This window comes from Crocodylus porosus, unplaced genomic scaffold (assembly GCF_001723895.1).
Source record: "Crocodylus porosus isolate Cpor-Errol unplaced genomic scaffold, CroPor_comp1, whole genome shotgun sequence".
Lineage (NCBI taxonomy): Eukaryota > Metazoa > Chordata > Crocodylia > Crocodylidae > Crocodylus > Crocodylus porosus.
The window spans coordinates 6,635,587-6,659,496 of NW_017728951.1; the positions used below are offsets into that span (position 1 = coordinate 6,635,587).

General features: G+C 39.2%; 2 protein-coding genes across 3 annotated transcripts in view; one reads left to right on the forward strand and one right to left on the reverse strand.

Annotated features, from left to right (window-relative positions):
• The window catches only part of DOCK1 (dedicator of cytokinesis 1), a 545,238-nt gene that overhangs the window by 323,952 nt on the left and 197,376 nt on the right, over nucleotides 1–23,910 (reverse strand). The window lies entirely within an intron of this gene.
• Nucleotides 1–23,910, forward strand: part of FAM196A (family with sequence similarity 196 member A) — a 61,774-nt gene that overhangs the window by 27,619 nt on the left and 10,245 nt on the right. The window contains exon 3 of the mRNA XM_019555688.1: nucleotides 14,600–14,671. Within this exon, the coding sequence (XP_019411233.1) occupies nucleotides 14,600–14,671 (72 nt within the window). The remainder of the gene's footprint in view (nucleotides 1–14,599; nucleotides 14,672–23,910) is intronic.

Consider the following 23,910-nt stretch of genomic DNA (forward strand, 5'->3'; position numbering starts at 1 on the left):
TTGCCATAGTGATGTAATGTATACAGTGATGTAGCATCTGTGGGCTGTAACACGTTGTTATGATGATGTACCGTTATGTGTAAACATGCCCAAAGTCCAGATATTTCTCTCAAAAGGCGCTTCATCTTGAAGTCGGTTTGCAAATGTGAAGTGAACCAGTCTTGTGGCTTTCAGAACAGTATGCAAGACGGGTGTTGACAATATTTTTCATGGTAATGAAACTGGATCTTTCTATTGCTCTTAGTGTTGAGGTTTCAATCAGACGCCCTGAAGATAAAAAGTGGAGGACAACTCCTCTGTTCGTATATATTCCCTGAATACAGAAAATAGGTATTCAGAACACCACAATGTAAACACAAGGAATATAGAAATAAATGGCAGCTCTACCATATGTCTCTTCAAAAAAACTGAAAAAAATTAAACACCTTCTCATATGTTCAACATTTTAATATTATACATCAATAGGCATATCGCCTCATATCTGACCTTCACAAGTTAGGCAGTGGCTGATCTAGTTTCTCAGGCTGACACAAACTTCAGAATTATAAACCCAGGACAAGGAGGACGTTGAACTGGTTAAATCACAGACCATACAAGATTTATTAAAATGGATCAGTATCCAACATATACTAAAAGAGTATAGGACAGTTTAATTGACATTACTTATTTCAAAACGTTAACGTTTACCTAGCTTCTTAGAAAAACTAATACCACGAACAACTAATGACCCAGAAAATACACCGTTATGCTAAATCACTCTGAGTTGTGACTATATAGCTTGTGAAGTCAAACTGCAATACAGTATATGCCATCAAAAGTGCCCATTCAGTTGGAAGCAAAATCTGGTCTGCACAGATGAACCAATATTAGACATTCAGGTGGTTCTGAGTTGCAGCTAGATCTAAAGAAAAGAAACTGACTGATTTATAAGACAACATGAAACCTAATATGATATTTCCTTCCCCTTAGCAGGATCTTTAAAGTGTACATAAGAGCAGGGGCCTTCATGGAGACTTTATGACTTTAAAGTTTAATGACATGAAGGTCGATACGACCTTGTTTGCCAGGTTCAGATGATGTGCACCCAAATCCCTGGTATTATTACTGGGGTGCAGTAGCAGTCCCCACTTTTTTTTTTTTTTTTTAAATCAATAGATAGATATTGTCTCCCTCACTGTCTCTGTATAGACACTGGCCATATCTAGCAACAGACATTCTGTCTCTCCATATATAGACACACACACTATATATATGAAGAGAGAGAGAGTGTGCACGAATCTCTAGCTTCTCTTCTGATCTGTGGCAACTCATGTACACACACACCCACCCACCCACAGATAACAGAAATTTTTTTCTAAGTGCCAGGTTGACCCTCCACACGGCTTTCCAAATCATGCCCCTGAAAGGAGAGTTTGTCTACTAATGAGTTTTTTTGTTTGTTTGTTTGTTTTTAACAGAGGATGTTATTTAGACAGTAAATGATTAGTTTTCACTTTAAATTATTAAAGTAATCCTTTAATAAATATATTTTGACTGTCACTAATATAAGAAGCCAGAGATATAGGGCAATGCACCAGATCTATAACTAGACATGCTAAAATGAGATGCAGTAAGCCTAAAAGTGTCCATATTTGTAGTGTCAGGTATCCAAGTTGTAGCCATATTGGTCTAGAGGCAAAAGGCATCAGAGCTTGTGGTAGAGATGATATCTTTTATTAAACCAACTAGATTTTTGCAAAAAAAATTCTTTAATTGTGAGCTTTAGGGCATAAACACCCTCCTACAGGCATAGGAGAAAAGATTATAAAGGTTCTCCTGGTTAGAAATGAGATTTCATATTTCACAGGAGAGCTGAAGGTGTGGTAAAAGCTCCTGTTTGGAACAGTTTATTTTATATGCAGATTAGGTTCAGAAATAGTCTGTTGCAATAGTCTGTTTACCTTGAAGTTGTTTAGTGGCAAGCAGGATGCAGAGTCATATTTCCTTTTCGTTACAGTGTTTCATATTTCACAGAGGAGTAAAAAGATTTTTTTTTACAGTGTCATTGTCAGAGATCAGTATCTAGAGTCCTGTATGACAATTGTCAAGATTCTTTTACTTGAATCCAGGATTAGGTAAAAGGGTGGGAGAGAGGAGGGGCAGGGACCACAGGGTGGCGAGAGGTGGCAATGGACAGGCATAGGCGTGGGGCGGGGGGAATTGGACGGCAGGGGCAGGGGCAGGAGATTGGAGAGGCAGGCTGCAGGGAAGAGCACAGGTTGGGGGAGGCAGGGAGTGCAGGTTTCCGACATAAAAGTCTGTGGGTAACTAGCAGACTGAGGGCACATAACCATTCAGTGTGGAAGGAATAATGTTTTGGAGGTCCAAAACAGGGTATCCATGAGACCCAAGAGTTGCAAAGGAAGGGTATTTCTGTATATTTCCCTCCTCTAATACCACCACCATCACAATATTAGTGTCATCTTTCCAAAAGTTAGTGTCAGTTCCAGGCTTTTTGCTAGCTGGAAAGACACTGTGCATCTAGGTGGTATGTATTACTTGCACAAAGGAGTACTGAATGAAGTTTCAGTATAATACATCTATCTTAAAATGTTACACCACAGAAGCAGTTGGGAGTTTTAGGTTCATCTTCCTCTTCTTTGATGGTTGTCAGAATATAAATCTTAAATAAAATAAGTACTTATTGTGCCTATTAGTATTGTCTTAAGTTTAATGGTCCCAGCCAACTTGAATCCAAGTTGGTTTTTATATATACACTGACTGAAATGTACTGTTAGCTCTGTTATGAAATCCCTCTTGGTCTGATTGGCTGAGGGTTTCATTTGCATAAAAACTGTATGGTTATTAATCCGTGTACTCTGGCTGGCTAAGGGCTATTAGCCACAATGCAGGGAGTTGAATAATCACTGTACAGCTGAGAAACAATTCAGCTAGAGGTCATAAGTGATGGGGAGTTAGGAGGACATTAACCTATAAGAACAGATTTGCATAATGGCTCTACCATTAAACATATCACCCCAGCTAATCCCAGATAATACATAAAAAAGAAATTCATTTAGAAGTCAAGTGAGGTTTGGGGGAGAGGACAAATTAAGAAGGGGGGGACGTATTTCTAAGTGGGGAAGAAGTGGCAGTGTGGGGACAAGTAAGACACAGAGAAGGATGGGCATAGGAAAAAGGCAGTGGAGCAGGGGATCAGATGTACATCCTGTGAACAGTGACAAATTGGAACAGAGAGATTTATAATGGTCAGAGTGCATTAGCTGAAAAGTCAAAGCTTATAACAGTATAAGAACTTAAGTATACTCCCTGATAACCTGGTCATAAGTACTTGGCTGCAGAATTTATTAGCACAGGACACAGCTGTTGCATCATATTCCAGTAAACAGAGTACCCTTAAGCTACTATTTAAATATTAATTAATAACATGTGACGTTTTTTATCCTTCTGATGAGACAGGCACAGAAGTTAGGCAAAATGAATAATCTCTCACAGTTCCTGACTCATATGGATTCTTTAATGCTTCAGTCAGAATACAATTCAATCCTCCCAATTCTGGTCTCTAGTCTGTGCTGATTTATTTCTTAAAAGTGACTATATTGGGAATTAAAGTTTAATTCCCTGACTATCTCAGAGTATATTTACAGAGGTGAGCAAAACCCTTGAAAAATTTCTCTTGGGAGTTATTCCATACACCCACAGTGCAAACATAGCTCAAAAAAAATTAGTCATTCAATACCAGTGCCAAAAAAGAAGTTTAAACAACACAAAACTTCTATCCTGAAAAGTGTGAAAATCTTAGCATTGAGCCACTACATATTTCAAAAAGTCCTAGACTTGTTCTTTTTCATAAGCTAAATTTCAGACTTAAAATGAAAGCAATATAAAAATTAACATGAATGCCTAAGCAAGGCAATTACAAAGCTGCTGAATAATTTTGAAATATATCCGACTTCCCCAATCCTTTGGTTCTTAGCCAACGCCCGTGTACATTATGTGCCACTGATTCCAGAGGCAACCACTGGCCCATCTAATACTCAAGTCAAACTGGAGTCTAATTTCCTATTTTCACCACATCTCAGAGCCATATACTCTCCCACTTGGAGAGGGGAGTTGATTTCAGTAGCTGCCAGTCAGTTCAAGGATGGACTGTCTCTCACTTGGTGGGTAGTGCGGCAAAAAAACATGCTCAACCCATATGAGCCTCCTGGAAGGACACTGATAATACTGGGTCATTATCAAGCCTGGCAGGGTCAGACGAACTGTAATACCGTCTGGATTGCTCATTTCCATAAATAGCGCTCAATTAGAATTATTTGGTTGCAAAGGAGCTAAATGGAATTGATGCACCCATGCACAGAGGTTTTTATACACATTCAGTTGGTTCAGCTAAATTATGCAATAGAAATGAATTTGAACTGTACTGAATCGCAATGAATTCTGAGCATGTATTCCTGTATAAACAATGGCATTTGTTGTGGATGCCAAATTTGTGAAATGGCCTCAGTCTAGCTCTCAAGTGGACCTCTAGCCAGAGGGCAGTCTCCATGATGACTTTTCAACAGCCGTTATAGATCAAGGGGCATCAGAAACCAGTCCTGGAAAGAAGTTAGCTGCTACAAGAGCAGCTTATGACTGGAAGCCATGCAACTGTGCAAGGCAAGAAGGAAATGCCCACAGAGGATGCTAGCAATGGAGGATGAACAGAGTATTTTTAGGAACAATAGTGAAGCTTGTACCAACTATAACACCAGATTCACACTAACACAAATATGGATGAGTTTACCATGTTGCAAAGCATCACATTCCTAAATAACATTATTAACCATTGGAGTTTAGCCTAATCTAATGTCAAATCATAAATCACTACTGCACGCTAGCTACTCAAAAATTCCATCTGTGCAGTAGGCCTGCACAAGACTTAAGGAAGGCTGCATTTGGAGAGTGGGGAGGGAGAATCATTGTTATACTAATGATCGCTGTTCTCAGATTGGTACAGACCAATCACCTATAACGTTTTAAAGGTGGTGGTGGGGAGGAAGAGAACACTAAAAAAAACATGAAAGCAACCCAGTATTCACAACCAGATACAGATTTTGAACATTTCAGCCTCATGAGAATTTTCTAGAAAGATTTTACAGAGCATGACAAAAACAAATAATAATGTTCTTGACTATCACAGCGCTAGCAAAGCAACATATATCATTGCCTATAAATGAAAACCCTGTGCTTATAGTTATGAATATAATGCAAGCACAGCAGCACTGGGGACATATCTACACTAGAAACTTTTGCTGGTGTGATAATATTATTTAGGAATGTGTCGCTTTACAGCATCTTTATATATGGTCCAGTGTAGACCAAGTTATACAAGCATAAAAGTGATCCTTTTGGTAGTACAGCTCATTTGCTTCAAGAAACAAGTATGACAGACAATGGCATGTTGTTGTTTTGCCTGTGTAACATATGCCTTCACAAGGAGGGGTTTGCCAGTATAGCTTTGTGGGGAAACCTTTCCTAGCGGTGACTAGATCTATATAACTGGGATGTGGAGAAGCATACATTTTAGCTTTTAAAACAGCCGTGGGAAGGGCTGCTGCTTGGAAGCAGACATCAGCTGTTACCTTGCAACTGTCACAGCCGTACAATCTTGTAGCAAAAGTGCCCTAACTGTGAACCTGGATGAAACGGGGTTAAAGCTGCAGTGTTTTTTCTATACTCACATCACTACAGGATCATACATATGGAACAGGTGCAGCATAACAACTTGTATGGGTGTCCTTGCCTAGAATTGTTAAGTCGGTACCAGTGGTGCCTGGACCTTTTAGGCATTCAAGCCAGACAAGTGGTCCCAGGTCTGTCCACAGGCCAGATCTGGTTCATGGGCCCAATCCAGCAAGCAGTGCTGACTCAACCAGGGCCTGATTCAGCCATGCAGAAACAGCCCAGCTGGGGCTGATGCAGCTCTACAGGGCCTGGACCTGATGCAGCTGCACAGAAATGGCCTGGCTGTCTGCACTGGTGCCCAGCCAGGTCCCAGCTGGATTGGACCCTGGAGCCTGATCCTTTTGTGTGGGGCCAGCCTGGCCACAACTGAACCAGCTGCATGAAGCTTGGAAATTTAACAGTGGGGGAAGATGGCAGCGTTAATTACCACTACTCCCCCATCGCCAAATTTCTGATCACATGGGAAGATCTACAGGCTAGATTACATAGCTCAGTGGGTGGGATCTGGCCCACAGGGTAGGGGTTGAGCACCCCTGGTCTATAGCCATAATAGAATTGATTTCACTCTGACAAACGTGCATAATTAATTTTCCTCCAGTGGAGAGAGTGGGACAAGTGGCTTGACTTAAATTGCATGCTGAACTAAAAACACAGTTAGTCAGCCCAGTATCCTTTTCCAGGTGATAAACTACAGCATTCATCCAGTTACATTCCCTGACAGCCCTAGGATTCCAAACACAGTTCCAGGCACCGTAGGTTCACTATTTAATGCTTCTCTGGTAACAAGCAAAATGCATGTTCTTATTTAGCTGACTGCGAAGGTATCTACCTTAAGGTCCTTGTCCTACAAAGACATATTCCTAGAATTGTCTGTGATAATGCTCTTTAGAAATGTGATGCTTTACAGCATGCATGTGTGATGCCTAAATGTATGTACTGTAAATGGTTCCAATTGTACTAGTAACAGGAGCACGTTCTAAGTCTTTGAAAGATTAGGGCTTATGTTTTTGCTACTCACCTACAAAACCACTTCAAGAGCTAAAAGCTCTCCAAAACTGCCAATTTAAAAGGACTTCAAAAGCCCATTGCTTTAAAGCTAATTAAACAAGTTTGCTTAGAAGTGTTACAAAATACTTAGAATACTAAATGGTGAAAAGAAAGTAAACAGGGATTTATTAATTACTATCTTTCACAATACAAGAACTAGGTCACACAATGAAACTACTAAGTAATAAGTTTAAAACCAACAAAAGGAAGTTCCTTTTCACAAAGTATGTAATTCAAGTGTGGAACTCATTCCCACAAAATGTTGTGGAAGCTGACAGTTTAACCAGCTTCAAAAAAGGACTGGACAAATTCTTGGAGGAAAAGTACATCAGTAGCTATTGAGCATGGGAGTTTGGGATACAGCCTCTGACTCAGAATTCCCTAGACCTTAAATGCTGGAGGCTGCAAGTGAGAAGAACAGTGAAAAAACCCATGGTCATACCCACTTCTGCCTCCCTTTCCACATTACTCTCTGCCACTGCAACACAGGATACCGGGTAAAATGGAATTATGGTCTGACCAGTAACTAGCATCTCTTGTGTTCTTTTTTCTTATGTACCTTTAAATATTCAGAAAACAAGTTTGTTGACCCTGTTTGGTGCATTAATGCAACGTGCGTCTGGAACAGAGTCACTTCTATAAAAATCATGCCTCCAAGTAATATGATTAATATAAAGGATTCCCTACCTGAAAAGAGAGAGGGGTATCAGAAAACAGGAAAGCTATTTTTCCAAGGCCTTTGCAAACACATTGCATTTTTAGATAATGCTGAACAGCATATAAAACTAGACTTGATTTACCCTCCAAAGAGTGCTTAAAGACATTAGCAGAAATAGAATCTGGGTTTCATTTTCGTAGCTCAGTGGTCTCCCAGCTAGTAGCAACTCAAATTCAGCAAATCCAAGACAGGTTCTGTTCTCAGCTCTACATCTTTCCAATTAATTCCCTATCTATTTATGCATGTTGCATCACTTTCATATGAGAGGTTTGATCAGCCAGTGTCCAGACCTGCAAAAAGAAAAATAATACTACAGAAATATAGCTCTGAAGTTGTTAATTCTTCAGGGCAGGGACTGTGCCTTCCTTTAAAAAGATATATTCCCTAGTACATTAGGATGCTTCAGCACTATCAAACATAACAGTAATGTAAATACTGTGGGCTCCTAGAATGCCTGCTGACAGATGCATTAATTTTAGTTCTTCTGGAGCTGCAAGTGTCTCTCTGAATAAATACTGTATATTTTCACATTTACTTCACTACTTATTGTGATTGAGCTGAATAATAAATCAAATTTACTAACACTCAAGTCATTACTTTCCTTATTGCCTGTTAAAGAAAATAACTGACTTGCAAGGATTATACCCAATTACCTACAGGGCAATGTAAGGAGACTCAATTTTCCTCCAGCAAAGATGTTGTGAACATTTCCATCATCCCAACTAAAACCCAGAGCCTGGAAGTAAGTGAGAAATATAAAAAAAGAGGGTTTCTTTCAGTCAGGAAAGTCAGAATGAAGCACAAACAGAAAATAATTTATATGTTGAGATTATAATGGCAAATTCTTCTTTCTACCTGTATCTTCTAGTCTCTCAACCACTAGCGCCTCTTAGCCTCCACATCCAGTCTTTGCTCTAAGAAAACACTTTCTCTCTCTCTCTTTTAAAATGTTGGTTTTCATCCATTTTCTTTGCTGTTGAACCAAGCTGCAGAGCCAGTTCATGTGCCTCCCCTCCCACAGTTCTGTTCCCATGCTAAAGCATGGTGGAATTTGGAATGACCAGGCTCCACTGCGCTGCAACACAACACATCTGATACAGAGCTTATCCAGGAGTACATCAGAAGACTGCTGGGCACCTAATAAGTCATAAAAAAGTCCAAATGAAATTGAGTACAACAAAGGAGCGAAATCAGGTATTCACTCACAGTGCTTCCTTGGCCATGGTTTAAAACACAAGAAGATTTTAGATTCACTGGCCTGCCTTGCAAGTTTACAGGCAATTCCAAGGTCAGAAAGCATTTCAGAATAAAGAGATAGAATGGACAGATCAACTCGGCAGAAGCTTGAAAAATGTTTTTTTAAATTGCAAAGACATAAAAATGTATACAAGTAAATAAAATAAAACTACCCAAGCTAACTTAGCTTGATGGCTATCTAGCCACAGGAGCCTGAGCTCAGAACAGGCTAATTTATCTTACTTCACAAGAGGGATTTACAGCCCATCTTGCACTCTAAGACATAACAGCAAAACCACTGCCCATTAGGTTAAAGTTTACTCGTGCTACCACAGCTTCCTCACCGCCAAACTTCCTAACCCATGGTGAGCTCCGTAGGCTGGATGCCAATTCTTCCCAGGCTGCATTTGGCCCGCAGGCTGGAGGTTGAGCACCTCTGCCCCAGAGTAAAGATGATTAATATCCTTGATAAAAATTTAAATTTCAAGAAATAATTTAAACTCCATCAACCATTCTATAAAACCATTCTGTTCAAACAGGTAATAAGTTCTCATATAAATACCATGTCTTAACCACCTCCAGCACTCTCTAGGTTTAAGGAAACATCTCCAATCATTAGAGTAATTAATAGTTAAAGACAGGTAGTACAGCAAATACATCTTCTGAAGAAAAGGCTAGATATGTTCAGTACAAAAAAGTGACATTTCTGAAGAGAGGTGATCCAGTCACTGTACAGCTTTTAAAAACTTCAAGGATATGTAAAGTTTTGCACAAAGTACTTGGAAATAATCTGTTAACTGTGTACAGTGGTACAATTTGAGGAGGACTAAGGCTCTGCTCAAGTTCAGTAGTGCTGAGTATTTTCCTTGCCCCCCTTTGCCCTCTCTCCCCCCCCACCATCAGAAATCAGGGTGTACATGTTAAGGCTCTTTAAACACCAAATCCCTTTTGAAAACTTAATCCAACACAAAGAATATGTTGCCAAGAGAGAGAACTTTATAGCAAATTTAAGTCTGGAACTGATAATGCATTAAACAATCCAATGTCTTACAGAAATGTTTGGGGAAAAATAAGATGTTGCAATCAGATGACTGGCTAACCTAAAAGGGCACTCCCCAGTTCCCATTTAAGTGGGAATTTCAGTATCACACTGTAGTTATTACAAGTATGGCATTTTCTAGTCTAGGCTTAGTGCTTTAAACTAATTGACAAACCATTTCTGATTTAACTTTAAGTACACTCAATAATATCATTAACAAAGGAAATAGTAAATAGTGTGTATACTGTTTTTGAGTGTACTTATCAAAGATACATCTTTATTTTTAATGGACAGGTATTCTAATGATTGATATCTAATAATTACATGAATTCTCCTTGAAGAGCTTCAATACTCTGTGCCATTACATTTCTTTGAACACCATAATACTGCAAGTATGTGCCCAGTGTTCTAAACTGAGAGACAAGAAGTATGTTCAGGTCCACTCCCTCCCTTCCCCGGAAGTGTCACCACATCTCATCATTCTTTTCCCTTTCCCTCCCCCACAAAGAAACCTTTCTGGCTTCTAACAGCTTTTAATTATGAGAGACCAAGAGCAGAAGAAATCAGAATTCAGGACAGAAGGAAGGGGAACCAGTCAGGATACACTAACACGTGACCTTGCCACCAGTGGTTTTACACAGCAGAGTCCCGTGAGCTGCATGTAGTGGCAGGGATCGGGGAAAGCAGCCAGCTGCATCGTGTAGGGCTCCCCCCACATGGTGCGCCAGTGCTGGGAGCTGCAGGTAAGCCCTGTACAACAAAGGCGTGATGGCCTGGGTCCGCTCCTCACTGCCACGTGCAGCTCCCAGAACTGGCCAGAGGCATACCGCCTGCACATGGCACAAATACCCTAAGGACCCACCACCTGCAGCTGCTGCCACCATCAGCGGTGGGGGCTGTACACCATGGAGGAACCATATGGGGGATTCCCTACACCCCCTGCTCTCCCTCACCCCACAAACCCCACCTACACCCTGCTCACTCCCCCCACACAAGCCACTCACATATACAATCCCCTACATCCCCCAAACACAGCCATGTCCCCTCAAAACCCCCCCACCCATATCCATACCCCGCCATACACACCCACCCACCCCTCCAATTGCACTCCACACACTCCCCACAGTATATAAGAGTAAGACTTTATTTTGAGCTATTATGCAATCACCGCCATAAACATTACACAAATGCACATAAATCCCAACAAAAATATATTTTGAAATAAAATTAAAATACTTTATGGTAGATATTTGACTTTTAGTATATGATTAGGTTTTTTTTTCCAGTTCCAAGATGGCAACCCCCCTCCCCAGAGGAGTACTTCAGGGGTAAGGAGCGGGACTTCTGGTGGCAAAGGTTAGGGGTTAATGGGTAGTACTTCCAGTCCAAAGATGGCAACCAGGGGGTGGGGCACCTGTCAAGGGGCAGGGCTACCATTGTGGTCCTTCACGCTCACCAAAATTCATTAAGCAGTCCTTCGGCCGAAATAATTGCCCACCCCTCCCGTAAGGGATAAACCAGTCCCTAAATTGCCAAGTGACTAGAAATTAGCCAGTTTCATAAGGAATTGTTCAAAGATGTAAGAGTCTTAACAAAAAATAAAACCCCAAAAACAAATAATAAAATTGAGATTTTAATTAACAGTGATAATAATTTCAAACTTACAGTTGCAACAGCAGCGAACTTGTCATCCTTGTATAGATACAGTACCCTGTATTACTACACATAACCTTTACTTTTTCTGTAAGATAATTTTCTCAAGGTTTCAGCAATTTGGTGTAAATGACCATGACATTTTAGCAATAATTTCTCAGTGACCACCTAGAATAGAAATTGGCAACCTTTGCCCCATGAACCAGAGTTTGCAACCCGACTTCTTGCTGTGGCCTGCAAGTCTCCACACCCTACTCTGAGTTCTAGCCACTTGCACTTAATCGTCACTGCAGATAACCAGCCCCCCTGCAGCAAGGTAAGTGCAGGTCTGAGAAAGGAGGAAGGTGCCATGGAGGGGAGAAGCAGCTCAGTGCAGTTCTGCATAGCTGGACCATCCCAGGACAGGTGGGACCTCTTTGCAGTCCAGTGACCAAAGCTTGCTGACTCCTGACCTATTGGGGCTGGTGATGATGGAAAGAAAAGAAAACAACAGAATACTGCCACTTGGGTACAATATTGATTATATAGTGCTTCATTAAGGGCTTTCCTTCTGCTAAAATGCTGAATGGTAAGAGGTCTGCGGATCAGACCTTGCTCTATATGCCTTTAATTAAAAACTTTATAGAAGTTTGATACAGGTACTCTGGGGCTCAAATCAGAAAGTTTGGGAACTACAGGATTAGTGTACATGTCCAGCCAAAATCTGGCAAATATTCATCTTTGGAGTGAAGTTTATATTCAGACAACAATACTGCCTACTTTCTGAACTAGGTCACAGCAGCTATCACTTATGAGCCAGCGCAAATAAAACCTTTACCAATTCAGTAGTACAGCTATTTATGATGTACTGTGAAATGTTACTACGCAATCTCTTGGGTGGAAAACTAAATATATCCTAACTCTTCATTTAGGAGACTCTTGTTTCTAAAGTTAGAAAACTTACATGTCATGAGAGAAAGATATTGAGCCATCCCACTAACAGACGACAGGCAAATATTCTATTAATTACCAGTAAAAAACAGCAGGTTCCCTGAAAGCAATACTACCAGAATCAGTTAACTACCCTATGAAGAAAAAGAACTTTACCAAAAGCCTAGTTCTGTTCCTAAATTTTGAACCCAGAAGATTTAAACTTAAGATTTAAAACGTTCTTATCCATGAAGAGTGGGTATTACTAATACTACTGCATTTAATACAAATCTTTTCACACTGCTGTCTCTAAAGTGCTTTAAAAATTATATACAAGAAATTGTCCCTAGCTTATAGATAAAAACAAGTTGCGACTTGCCCTGTTATTGTTATCATTACCATAGCACATAATAGCACAAGGCATGGCCTCAGATTCTGCTGGGATACGTTGTGCACCAAATAGCTAATGAACTAAGTAGTTAAGTCAAAGCCATGGATAGGCTGCTTGCAGACATTTAAAACAAAACAAACAAACAAAAAAGAAGAAATAGGAAAGCCTGAGAATGGTGACAGATGGGATAAACTGTTCTGAGAAAGAAAACAGCAAAAAAAGTTCAGGAATGGAAGAGTTTGGCAACTGTGAGAATTCCCAACTTTCAGATATCACCATGTATTCACCAACATTAAATGAAGATTTCTGAACTGTTAAGTAATAGTTATTTTCCAGTTCAGAACTAGGCCTACAGAATAACTTGAGCAATATGTTCTACATTAATATTTTATATTATACTAGTTGAGCCTTTTGAAGCACAATATGGTATTAAAGTTTTAATTTAAGTAAACAAAAATTATGTCCCCACACAGCACAACATTGGGCTGTGCACGCATACATTAGCTACTGCATGGCCACAATCTGCACAGCACTCCAGCCAAGTTAAAAGTCAGAAGACCTAACTGGGCCATATGGAGAACCACATTAATGCAGGTATACCATTTATGATATCCAAACTAGGTCCACAGCTTCTCTATGACACTGCATTGTGTCACTGAAGTATATCCTATGGCACAGTATTTTCCATTCAGGTTTCTTTACTTTTGCCCATCAGTGAGAGGAAAGGCAAACTCTAGTAATTAGTAAATAGTTTTTCTTCCAAAAAATTTACTGTATGAATTAAATATCAGTTAATTTTATCATTCCTGGTATTACCATGGAAAACAAGGTAAGGGAAATTATTAAATTAAAAAGATTTCAAAGTGACATTTAAAGGGAAAAAAAAAAGCTATTGACAGTCTGAAAATTTACCTTTACTTCAACAAGTGTAAGCACAAGTTATGCAGCTTTTCCTCAAACATATTATTACTATAAAATACAACTGGAACTGAAAAAAAGGTGGGGTGATTTTCTAGTTTAAAAGTCATTTTCCAGGTAGAAAAAAATACTTTTCATGATGCAAAATATTGTATTAAAAACAAACAGGAGTTTATTTTAAAAGATTTTCTGCCCACGTGCAGGGTAGAGCACCTGTCAATACAAATGATCACTAAAGTTTTACCCATTCAAATCAAACAGAAATCCCACTCCTATAAATGTAATGCACTTTGTCTCTGGTGTGAGAAGTGCTTTCAGAAAAGTCTCCCAAGCCCTTCACAACAACGTAATATGGAGAGTAGACAAGTAATATAAGTATAAATGCTGTATTTACTTGGTTTTTTAATTCTGTCATTCTGCCACAATCCTTCATCCACTTCCAGAGAAAATTCCCAAATAAGTACACATTTATATCTTCCAGAGATATACAATTCTAACTACTGCTAGCAGAGTCTCTGTGGTTTGCAGAAGTTTCTGAGAAGATTGCGTAGGAAAGCATAGAGACAGAATTGCTGTGTCTATAATAATTGCACAGTAATGTATCACTTGGGTGCAACCAAAAACACAGTCTAAAAGCTGACATTCACATAATATGGTTTGCTTAAAGCTTTCTACAGAAACATCTACAGAAGTAGACTTTACATGAATTATTGCATTCCCCCCCAATGATTAAATACACTTTCTTTGTATTTTTCAAAATTCCCCTCACTTTCATATTATAAACCTATGGTGAAAAACACTAATTCTGGAAGCATATTCTGAAAGACAGTTAGCTTTCACGCTCAACACTAAAATGGAAATAGAATGCTGAACTTTTGGTTGCTACAAATAGCAACAATAGTGGACAGAAACCAAGGCTACAACAGTCATGTGTAATGACCTCATGTTCTTATCTTTGTAGGCTTTCGTATCGGACCGGGCAAGACACAGCTAACTGTGACACATGCAGGAACAGTGCATGTATTATCTATAGGTAGGTTAAAAATTATAATATTCCCAAGTTTTACTGAGTGAAAGCCATGATTTTATCCACTGATGCTGGATCAGATGGTAGCCACTATTACAGATTGTGATTTCAAAAAGCTGAAAGTAGTGTAAGAAGACCAGGAAATTAGTCTTCATTTCACTATAAAATTCCATGAATAATATATATTTAGAGATTAAAGTAGTGCACAGAACACAGGTAATCCATGAATTAGCCAGATTCTTTGCACCTTTGCTTTGCAAGTTTCACTTGTTTTTTTAAGCAACATTCTAGTAACCTCAAAGGTTTTGCATAATCTGCATCTTGAACCACCTTAAAAAACCCTCATATAGTCTTATGTCTGGATCTTTGTACAGGAAAAAGGGGGAAGGCATGCACGTACTGGAACAGGTTTGATTCCACTACATATAATGACAGGGCAGGTATCCACTTGCATTTGATTCAGTCTGCACAAAAGGCTCCTTAAAAGTTGCCACAGAAAGAACTGCGGGAGTAGAGAGAATGGGATCTGTCCAGGGGATCAGATATTAATCTACCATTAATAATCACTACATCTCTGGAGCCAGGAGAGGCAGCAGTAGCAGTGTCTGTGGAGTGGTGTTTCAGAGACTCCAGGCCCCTATGAATTGCCCCCATCTGCACCCTTCAGCAGGCAGCACACTGCTGCAGAGCTCATATTCTGAACTTTTTCAAGTTTTTTCCACTGAATGTCCAGGTATAAAAGGTCCTTGCAACAGATGCAGTCAGATCACTAACACTTGCATACTATGGTTATGCCACTTTGAACACGAGTGGGGCATCTAGGCAACCACCCTGGGTGCCAAATTTGGGGGAGAGAAAGAAAACCGAAAAAAGAAACTCCCAGCTGCTGCCATAATTGGACTCATGCTGGTTGTGCCACAGCAGCTGGAAGTTGCCACTTCCCCTGCATTTGACAGCTGCCCAGGGCATCCAGCTACCACTCGTCATACCTCTGAGTGGTAACACCTGCTCCTAAACTTCTACTGATGCAAGTCACAAGATTAAAAGCACAACAAAAGATATACCTAGTAGCAACTGTTTGAAATGCAAACTCATTTCTTAACTAAATGCCTGCCTTATTATATGAATGTTTATCGGACTTGCCATCATGAAGGTGAGTTAATATTCCCCCCAGGCAACTAGTAAGCAAACTTTCTATAGAAAGAGTTATATGAGATTTTACAAATTTCTGAACAAAAGCCATGAAATATGCATTACATATTATGTAAAATGTGTTAGAGGGAAAAAACAAAAACCCTGCACTTTTAATGGCTGCCACTTTAGATTTACTTCCGAGCAGAATAATTCTACACTTAATGTATCATTCATGAGTCTTTTATGTACGTATAAAGATTATTATTATTATTCATATTTCCTAAGTTTAAGATTTATTGATAAAAATAGATCATTGTATGCGATGTCACCGTCACCTCTCTTATGTCAAGCTGTATCAAGTAGTAGTAGCAGTAGGTTTCATTTTTAAATAGCTGAGGATAACGAGCTTTTCTATATTATGTGATCCAGCAAAGTGTTTCAGATAGCTTTACATATCTATCAGTCATTGCTGCATGAGGATTTGTAAAGAAGCATTTGAGAGAAAACTTAGAGAACATCATAATCAGATACAGATACACGTGTTTACCTGGAAAAATGATGCTCCTCAAGCAAGACTTCTGCATGTCTAGAACCATAGCTGATAGAATACAGGATGAAAGTGTAAATGACAAATCTTGCTTGCCTACCATGAACTGTGTCACTAAATTCATTAGTATAAACTATTGACTTTTTTTTTACATACATCTATGCATACTTTATGTGAACTGTCCCATCAACAAAGGTAGCTTGTCACATACATCAAGTTAAACATTTGGCTGCTTTGGTTGAGACCTGTGCGAATAAAATGAGCAGGATTTTGCCCAGAGTCACTGGATCACTTGTCAGATGGGCACTGACCAGTTGATTGAACTCAAGTGTTCTAATAAAAAAATCTACCGTTAATAAATACCAAGTCAGAATTTGTTACAGCAGTAATGCTTCCAAGTTCCTTACAAAGCTGGATCTGTTCCATCGCTAGAAATCAATCAGTGAGCATGAAGTATAAACATACTCTTCATGTCTCTCAAAAGTAACTCCTAGGGCCCTTGAATGTTAAACTGTGTAAAATATTCTGGAATAACTGCATGCACAGCTCACTTTCTGCAGGCTATCCTATTTTTTTGCTGAAAAGATTAAAGCTAATCTATTTTATATCAAAGTGCTTCAACAGTCGATAACTGACTGAGCTATGTCATACTTTTCATCCCATGTTTTAGACTGACAACCTAATTATTCTTATCCCACTACAGTATAGTCTAAAAAAAAAAAAAATCCTGGGTGTCTTTATGTTTCAGGTCAGATGAACGAACAGAATGGCTTTAAATTACACTGCTGCCTAAAAAACTCCTTTTTTCTCTTGTCCGAAAAGCTTGGGAAATACATTTGAAAATTATTTCAGATTCAAGGACCATGGTTCACAAGAATACATACCACAAGTCCATTAATTTTATCGCATTTTTTTTTACCCACCTTGCTCAGCTTTGCAGAGAAATAGGGACTTAGGAATGATGGTATCTGAAGCAGGGATGCAACAATCTATTTATTCCTCCTCCAAAGCGAGGACAGAAGAGGAGAAACAATAACGAGCTCAGCTACAGTTGTCTCTGGTCAACTCCACAGGAAAGAAAGATACACACCATTCCTTTCCTAAGGTAGACTGCAAAGTAACAATCAAACCTTACATTATTAAAAGCTCAGGCTCTGCTTCAACTAGCTACAAAAAATATAAGTAGAAACAAATTAAAGAGCTATGTTGATTTCCAATAGGCTGTTCTTATAGCACAGTTCTTCAGCTGCATAAAGAACTGCTGAAAACCAAATTACAGATGGTAAATGGGAAATTTCTGCCTCTTGTAGAACAGTAACAGTTTGTAGGGTATTACAGTAATGGGATACCGTATGTACTCTAATCCAGGATAAGGTTTCTTTCTCCATTCAACATGGACAGGGGACCCTCATCTTGGATTCAAATACCGGCCTGGGGCGGGTACATGCTATGGCTCCACTTATGGCCTCAAACCAGGCCTAGGTCTGAGCCTGGGCCAACTGCTGCTGCCTGCCCTGGCAGGGCCAGAGCTGCCACCACCACTGATATTTGCCTGGGCTAGGGCCACTGTCTGGCTGAAGCCAGGGTCACAGCTGCTGCCACTGCCCAGCCAGGGCCAGGGCCAGAGCCACAATGTGCTCAGTGCCTCAGACCAGAGCTGAAGCCAGAATTTCCACCAGCTACCGCAGGGGAGGCAGCTGGTGGAAGAGGAAGATGGTTAAGGAGCAGGTGGGGCAATCAGTGTGGGGCAGAGGGAGGCCTGCAAGGGATATGGGTCCAACTGCCTGCTCCCTCCATCGCTTACCTCCATACCGCATGCCCATCCCCACCCTCCGCCACCATTACCCCTGCTGCAGCAGTGCAGGGGAAGAATTTAAAGGTGACCTTCCAATAATTAGATTCTATACATGGAAACTTATAACAAATGTATAACTTTCCATGTGTTGGGGGTTGTTTTAAAGTAATCTTGGATTCAAGTAAATAAAGACTGGTTTAGAGCAGAGTAGTCGGCAGCCACTAGAATTGACAGCTAAAACTCCTCTTCCTACTGAAAGGTTCTAGTCTTAGATAACAGACATCTGGGGCATCACAACAGATAGAAAGAAGTGTTTTTATAATAAAATGACAGGCTAATTACTCTTAAGTGGACTCAACATAAAAAGGCTTATCCAGCCCCATTGCAATAAATGCCAGCCATACCACTGACTTCAGTGGAAGAAGGTGGGTCAGGTCCATATTTTGTACCGAACTTGCAAGTGTGGACTTGCAAACCTACCTTAAGTATCCTAAATCCCTGTAATACAGGAAACTAACATTTTACCACTGAAGTCAGCAAGTTGCAGGTTGTCCCTTTCACTTTTAAGCTATTAAATTGATAACTAAAACTAATACTGAAATTTATGTTAAAAACATTTCACCACATTTGACACTAGCAGCACTACAGTTAAAGTGGCTCAATACTTTCCATTACAGTGGTTCCTTGTAACCTGAAAAATTCAGCCAAAACATTTCCAAATTGGCAATGCTGGGCATCTAACACAAGGTAAATTTTAATGAAAAATTTCAGCAAAAAACAGCTCATCCCCCTTTACAGAACCAGACTAGGTAAAAATATGTTAAGGGCAGGACAACTGGAACAGGGATCTTGCTCAGAACCACACAAGGCAAGAAGCAGACTGGAAGACTAAGATCAGATCAATACCTTGGAGGAAGGAAAGGAAATTTATGAAAAGAGGAGACCAAAGCAACATACCTTGTTTACAAAGATTTAAGGCTGACCTTAGGGTTTTCTGTTCTCCCGGACTATTAAAATAAGTGACGTTGAAATCTCTAAAAACAGGAGAGGAGCTAAGGTGCTTGCTAACACAACATTAATTCTGCCTTTTCTGAGTGATGAGCTGATGCATGAACACATCATATAGGCAAACACACACTCTCCGTATAGTATAGATTTGTCCAACTTCTTAGTGGATGGGGCTGCACTAGAAACCAGAGTCCTACTGCAACAGACATACAGGAGGGTGGACAGGCCCCCCTCACCTCCTTGGTCATGTGCTTCCCCACTGCACCAAGTCACGGGCTCCACTAGCACTGCAGACTGGGCTGAGCCATGTTGCCTTGCCCTTCCTTGGGGTGAGGCCAAGAAGTAAAAGCCATTGAAGGGATGGGAAACCTAGAGACCCCAGCTACAGCAGCAGCTGGAGCAATGAGGGAACAGTGATCAGGGAATGCAGGGGGCCCACAGATTAACCCCTCACATGCCACATGTGGCCTCCTGTTAAATAGCCCTTATATAGTTCATGACAACTGAACTGAAGTCTAATGCCTTCTCTTTGCTAAGACAGGACTTGGGCTTAGGTGAGCTGTACAGAACATGAACACTTATACCAGCCCCCCATTCAAATTCTAAGCCTGCAAACAAGGAACTATGCCACTATTTTTAAATCATCAATCCTCACTCCTTGTTTTAAAACCCACTCATACTCATCCATAGGCCATCTAAAACTGCATTTTCCATTAACCCACATACCAGCCTCATATCACATCACTGCTGACAACCTCCATGGCAAGATGACTCCTCTTCACCAAACCCAATAAAGTATGTATCACGCTCAGCTGAGATGAGGCCTACTGGATTTCCCAAAAAACACATACCTATAGGGAAGGGTCTTAGACTAAAATCGATTTCCTTATAATCACTGTATAAACTGTACTGATTAATGTCACTACCCATGAATGCAGTATAATGAAAAGTCAGTGCAACAGAAATACATTCAGACAATCCCCAGCAGCAGCTGCCATTTCCAGAAGGGGCAGAGTTTAGATTGTGTGGGCACAAAGATTTATACTATTTCCTGGGTTTCTGACGTCTGCATGTCACTGAAATAGTCTTTCTGGAAGGGCATAAGATCCCCAAGGACAGCCTTAACTTTGTCTTAACAGCTTGTTAGAGTGAATTTACGGAGTTTAAGGCCAGAAGGGACTGGTTAAACTATCCCCTCTGATCTCCTGTATATCACCGGCCATTCTATTTCACCCTACCACCCCTATAGTAAACCCTCAAGAGAGTAAACTCTTTGTAAGAAGCAGAGAACAGAAAAAAATCAGGTTCCATCACTGCTTGACCTGATAGAAATTTCTTTCCTGGATCCAAAGCTAGTAATCAGCTTGACCCTGATTGAGTGAATAAATAAACCAGAAAGGCATCTGTCACTACCACCTCAAAGTACCAGTCTACCCCATCCAGTGCCCAGTCTCTAGCTGTGGCCAGTTTCCTACTCACTCAGAATACCCCTCTCCATTAATGCACTGCAAGGGAAAAAAGATCATTCTCCAGCCCTGAAAAATGAGACTTTATTATAGTCTTTTTCTTAACATATAAGTGCAGTTATTTTGCACAGTTGAGCCTCTTTTGACCATATTTTTTACTCTGCCTCAGTTCCCCTATCAATATAATGATAAGAATTCCTTACATTACAGGAGTGGTGTGAAGATAAATTCACTCCATTTGTGAAGCATTCAGATGCTACAGTTCAGTGAGAAAGGCCAAGAGGAAATGAATAATTTTATATTCAGAGCAGGGTTTTAATAATGAGAAAGTAAATAGAGACTGCTCAATAAGTAAGCAAGTGTCCATTCTGTGCGTATATGAGGATGGGGCCTTACAGGAAAAATAATATGGGACTGCACAAGGTAAAGTAAGATAGTGGAGGAAGCCAAGGGCTTCTAGTGCTAAATTACTGCTTACTGCTACCACAGTTAAGATGCACCATAATGAATTCCCACAAGGATGTAAGTAATGATTGCACAAAGAACCTTTCTAGCATTTCCAAACTTCTGAGTACTTGATTTTGCAACCTTTGAGTTACTTTAGAAGACTTTTTTATAATACAAAACAGGTTTAACTTTAAGCAAGTTAACTGTATGGCATGTTCATGCCTTTCTCAAGTGGTCCCCTTTTTATTTTCAAACTGGTGTAAGTGGAGTAGAACAGCATCTTTACAGCAATGAATCAGTTGCCCTGCTGACTACCCAACTGCATCCTCTAATGTAAAGTGCAGCATAACTGAGAAGCTGGAATGTAGAAACAATTAATGCAATTATCTTTTTCTCAAGATGACACTACTGGAATATAAATGTGATCTAGCACAATACCCTAAGGCCTAAAGATCATCCTGGCATAGCAGAAGATTCCAAGTGATCTTCTAAGTCATTCCAGTCCTTCAAACTACTTTTTAATTGTTTTCTTCTTTTATGGGCCAGCTGTACAGTGTTTTGATGTCAAAATACACCAATAATTTTGGCAAAAATTTTACTTACGTTTTCTTACCAAAAGTCACATACATGAGGTTTAAACATGAGGTTTAAATTTTGCTTGCATTACTTCTATCTGCCTCATTTAAAATATTTATTTCTTCATGCTAAAACTCTACTCTCTTTCCCACCTTCAAAAGAAAAAAAATCACCTTTTTCTTCTTCCAGATAAATGGAGAAAAACACTATCTATTATGTATTGAAAAATTAAATACACATTTTATAATTGAAAAAAGAACATTTTTGCTTCTTCGTTTTGAACAGTTAACAGATGTTTTTCAAAATCATAACATTTTAAATTGGAATAAGTTGAAATGGCATGTTTATCAAACAGCAGTAAGTTGTCTAACCCAGTAACACTGCATATACATAATACTACCTACAAACATTAATTGGACAATGCAGGCCATACTCTGCTAGTATTTTCCATATAAAAATCTCTAAGGAAAAGCTAGTTGTGTGCAGTAGTAGATGAGAAAATGAAGTCTAATTCCTTCAAAAATGAGATGCTAAATTAACCACTGTATACAGATTTCCATTGGGCATTCAATACATCTACTACAAAGACACTGGGAAGGACCAATATTTAAGTCTCTAGAAATCAGTATGGAAAAAATTGCATATTAAAGATTAGTTTCTTTTCTCTAAGCTCTATCTTATTTCTGATAGCAAAATTAAAAAAAAGAAAGATTCAAACATTTGCAAAGGGAGGTACACCTTTTTACAGTTCACAGAAAAGCAAATTTAACTGTATTAAATTTCTTAGTGATAGGCATTTCAATTTTTTTATTCTTTGCAAAGAAAATTAAAGAAATGATTGGCTGATGCCAGATTAAACCTGGACTACATAGGCAGATAGTTGCATATATAGTTGCATATATTCCAAGACATTGCGCCACTGTTCTTTTACTAGGCTTCTCTCATACCAATTGTGCTACCCGTTATGGAGATTTTGTGACACATTCAAACAAGGTAGAGATTAAATTAAATATTTGTTGCAATCTAAGTACATAGCAAATTAAGCTTCTGTTAAAAGACATGCCCATACTCCTTCAATATGAAGTCCTTATTATTCTATAATAGCCTGAAAAAAATTAATCATCTTAAAAATATTCAACTTATTTTGGAATTGAAGCAAATTCTAGATCACAAGTAAATTAAAACACTCCAATTCCCTAACACTGAACAGTAAAATAAACACAGCAAATTAATCCATCAATTTTGTTCTGTCAACTGATCAAGTACAGAAAAAACCAAGGTCACAAAACATCAGATAATAAATGAAGGTTAAGAGTGACCTATCTTTTACAAAACTTATGTAGATAAGCCACTGAATAAGAATATAAAAACTAAAAAAAGTTATGATATGCTACACCATCAAGACAAATGGAATTACATACTTAAATCTAATGAAGTCTTACTGTTAAGAGGTAATTGCATTTGCATGCAGAAATTGTGCCAATTCTATCATGCCCAAAACCCACTGGAATAAAATCTTTGCAGCCTGTGTTATTCTATGATTATCTTCTAGTGGAAGTGCCCTTTTCAGTCTCGCTAAAATTACCATCACTTGTGAATTTAAATCCTTTAACAACATGAACCTGTGTGGAGGAATAAGCCTTTTGTTTAATATTTTGTGCAGTAGTCTTAGGCATTTACCATGAATTATCTCAGTGAAGGACTAAAGAACTCAGAATAGATCCCACCTTTGGTCAGAAAGGTCAGAAGTATTCTATAGCTCATTCAAGGTCATTTCAGCTTCTGAAAAGATTTCTCTTAAAAACCAAATCAGTAGTCAGTTTCTGCAGAGAAAAAACCTGATTAAGTCAGGACTATGGTACTTTGGCACTTGTAAAAAGTTTTTGAAAACCATATGGACAAATAATTCAGGTATTTTTACTCCTTGAAAAAGTTAAAATTTCATTTGAAATTAAGTAATTTGTCTTTGATATTATAATTCCTCTGATTCAATGGTCCAGTAACTGAACTGAAAATAAATTATAAGAATCTATGCAACTTAACCCTCTTGATACTAAAAGAACAAGTTCACAGGCTTAAGACATACAGATAAAAGCTAATTCAGTGGCACAAAATCCTCCCAAACTAAATCTTTTGCCTATGAAGGTCAAATATAGTGATAGTCTATACACCTGGGATTACCAGGCTCCTACATCACCCCATGCCAAGAACAGCACTGATCCGTGCCTCCACCTGAAGCATGAGTCAGTGCTGGCCCTGGCAAGATCCAGCT